This window comes from Lipotes vexillifer, unplaced genomic scaffold, assembly GCF_000442215.2.
Source record: "Lipotes vexillifer unplaced genomic scaffold, Lipotes_vexillifer_v1.1 scaffold426, whole genome shotgun sequence".
NCBI lineage: Eukaryota > Metazoa > Chordata > Mammalia > Artiodactyla > Lipotidae > Lipotes > Lipotes vexillifer.
In genome coordinates, this window is record NW_006779491.1 from 1,245,530 (window position 1) to 1,248,786 (window position 3,257).

At 48.6% G+C, this 3,257-nt stretch overlaps 1 protein-coding gene across 1 annotated transcript in view; it reads right to left on the reverse strand.

Annotated features, from left to right (window-relative positions):
- Positions 1 to 3,257, reverse strand: part of ITGAM (integrin subunit alpha M) — a 37,432-nt gene that overhangs the window by 25,049 nt on the left and 9,126 nt on the right. Inside the window, exons 6-8 of the mRNA XM_007452677.1 lie at positions 2,103 to 2,233; positions 1,512 to 1,657; positions 607 to 760 (exon numbers count right to left, since the gene is read on the reverse strand). Coding sequence (XP_007452739.1) covers positions 607 to 760; positions 1,512 to 1,657; positions 2,103 to 2,233 — 431 coding nt within the window. The remainder of the gene's footprint in view (positions 1 to 606; positions 761 to 1,511; positions 1,658 to 2,102; positions 2,234 to 3,257) is intronic.

Below are 3,257 nucleotides of genomic sequence, written 5' to 3' on the forward strand. Positions count from 1 at the left end.
TTCGTGCCCCGGTCCGGGAAGATCCCACGTGCCGCGGAGCGGCTGGGCCCGTGAGCCATGGCCGCTGAGCCTGCGCGTCCGGAGCCTGTGCTTCGCAGCGGGAGAGGCCACAACAGTGAGAGGCCCGCGTACCGTAAAAAAAAAAAAAAACCAGAGGCTGGAAAAAGTGCTTGCAACATTTCCACTTGCTCTTTTGTTCCTCTGCCTTCACCATGAGGACACACCCAGGCTAGCCCACTGTAGGGTGAGACACAGGGAAGAGAAGAGCCAAGTTACCCGGGTCGTTCCAGCCCGGCAAACAGATATCGATGGCAACCCTCAGAAATGGAGAGAGCCCAGCCAAGAGCATCAGAGCTGCCAACCAACCTGCAGCTGATTACAGATGCATGAGGGAGTCCAGCTAGGACCAGAAAAATTGCCCAGCTGACGCACAGACTCACCGTTTTAAGCCATTGAATGTTGGGATAGTTTGTTACATAGCATTATTACGACAATAGTTCACTATTGTGAACATATGAGCTAGCAGAGATGAGCCTTGCCCCACTTTGATTTTATTGATGTTTGCCAATTTAAAGGAGCATCAGGCCGGAGAGCCACATTTCCTACCCCAATGACATAGCGAATGACCCCCTTTCTATCCGCTTCAGGGATGACATCCTTGTAGTCCAAAGGATCGCCAAACTTTTCTCCATCTGTGATGACAACCAGCATCTTAAGGGCATTCTCCCGGGCTCCGTTTCTGCTGTGAAACAGTTCTCTTCTGTCCAGGGTAGAGGAGGGAAAAGTCAAATTCGAGCCGACAGAGGTACGCTTGATGCTAGGGAAGGAACATCAGCAGTGACAGATGCAACTGGGCTCTGTCTAGGAGGCACTTGGGTTCTCCTGGGGCAAACACTGAGATGTAGCTGCCCCCAAATCTGGAAGGGCAGCAGGAGAATGCGAAAGAGTGGAGGGAAAGGAAGCTTTCATTGCCGTTATATACTTTGGCATAGATTGATTTTTTTTAACTGAGTATTATTCCTTCTAAATTAAAAAGAAATTAATAAGCTTAATTGTGCCTTCATCAAACCTCTCCTGATGTGAGGCAATGGTTCTCCAGCGTATCATCCTGCACTTTTGTCCCAATCCCCAGCCTTGCCTCTACACAGACACACACACACACACAGAGATCAGAGTGAACTTTCTAAAACAAGATATGGGTACGTCTCCCCATGCTAAAACCTTCAATGGATCCACTGGCTTTTCAGTTGCCTTGGTGACCTGGCCTCAACTGATCCTTCTAGCCTCTCTCTAGCCTTCCCTTCCCTCCCCGCCCTCTTAATCCCACCTTTACTCACGACTTGTATGTCATGACCATACCAGGCACAGTCCCTCCTCCACACATTTACTCACCCCTCCACCGGAAATACCCTCTACCCCAGCCCTGTCTGAACAACTCCCCTCTTCCTGCAAAGCTCAACGAAAAATAAAACCTCCTCCTTCCATCCTAAGCACAAGAGGGAAGAACTTACACAACTTTGCGGATCGCTGTGGCCGTGTGTGTCCTCCCCAACAGCTGTATTATTGGCCTCACCAGCGATTCCGGGGAAGGGTTTCTCTTGAAATCGTTGAAGGTGAAATGAGTCTGAAATTCTTCAGAATACTGCATCAAAGAGAACTGGGAACGGGCACCTTGTATTACACTGGAGAAGGTGTGTCCCTCCTCCCCCTTAACCATCTCAGCAAGCTCTTCATAAATCTTGAAACACTCTAGTCTCCAAATTCCTCCAAATTCTGCCCTGCCCCCAGTCCTTCCACCTCACCAGGACAGAGATCGGCCATCAGCTCCCACTTCCCAGCACTAGAACTCAGCCAGAGATGACATGTGGGTTTCATGTCCCATGCCAACCCCTATCAATTAGTCTGCCTGCTTTACAGGGGGCTGGAGGAAGGCTGAGGCCACATCCAGACAGAGCAAGGAAGCAAATCATGAAAGAAAACGATGATCAACTGGCAAGTTGGCAACATCTCTAATAGAAGCAGGACAGGAACTTGGCAGCCTGGTTGCCACATATTTGCCAGCCTTATGCAAGCTGTTCCCTAACCTACCCACTGACCCTTACCAAGGTTTTGGACTTTTGGAGTCGACTCATCACAGTTGAGACAAATTTCTTCATCCGCTGAAAGTCTGTCGGGTTGATGCTACCAGAGCCATCAATCAAAAAAGCAATGTCAGTCTCTTTCTGAGGGCACCCTGGGGGAAAAGGAAAAGGAATTGATTACAAGAGACTCAGGGTTCATTTTTTGCATGTCAGCACTCTGCTGACATGAGAATGAAAGGTAAACAAGATGCAACCCATGTGCCTAGCTAACTAAAAACATGGGACAGAGTGGTATGGAAAAATATGGTTCATTCTGCTCAAGGCAGTCAGGGAAAGCAGTGCTATCAGAGCAACCTCATGAAGAATAAGAAATAATTTGCCAAAAATACAAAGGGAGAAATAAGTTACAGGGGAAAAAAGGAATAGTGCTTATAAACGTATGCTGGATGTCCTCCCTCCAACCCCCCATTCTGCCCCAGCCCCAAATCCACTTTCTACCATTCCCCACTTTGCCCAGAGCTCAGCCCACATGGGACATGTCAACAGGTCTCTTTCAACCTCTGGCTTCTAGCTGTGTTTGCCCAATTAGGAGCCTCAACAGGAGACTGGAGGGAGGGAAGAGGGTGAGATCAGAGTATGTCCCTCAGCTCCCTTCCTGTAAGGCTGCTTTGGGCCAACTGTGTCCCTCAACAGATCAGTGCTCCTCTCAAGGAGGCCCACTCCCCATGACTCCCTGTCCTTCCAGATTCTGAGGACTTCTGCCTCTCCTTGTCCCATCAGCCTAGGGTGGCAACAGCTCCACTGTTGTTCACCCTGGGTTCCTGGACCATCCCTTGTAGCTCCTTTAGACCCTGCCACACCTTTATAATTAGTCCCTTTCTAAATACAGTTGACCCTTGAGCAACGCAAGGATGAGGGGCCCCCACCCTCCATGCAGTTAAAAATCCGTGTATAACTTCACAGTCTGCCCTTCGTATCCACAATTCCATATCCGCAATTCTGCATCTGCGGATTCAACCAACCTCAGATCCGGTAGTACTGTAGCACGAATTTAGTGGGAAAAAAAATCCACATATAGGTGGACCCACGCAGTTTAAACTGGCCATTTTTCAAGGATCCAGTGTAGAAAGGGATAGCACAAAGGATTTTTTTTTTTTTTTTTTTTTTTTTTTTTTT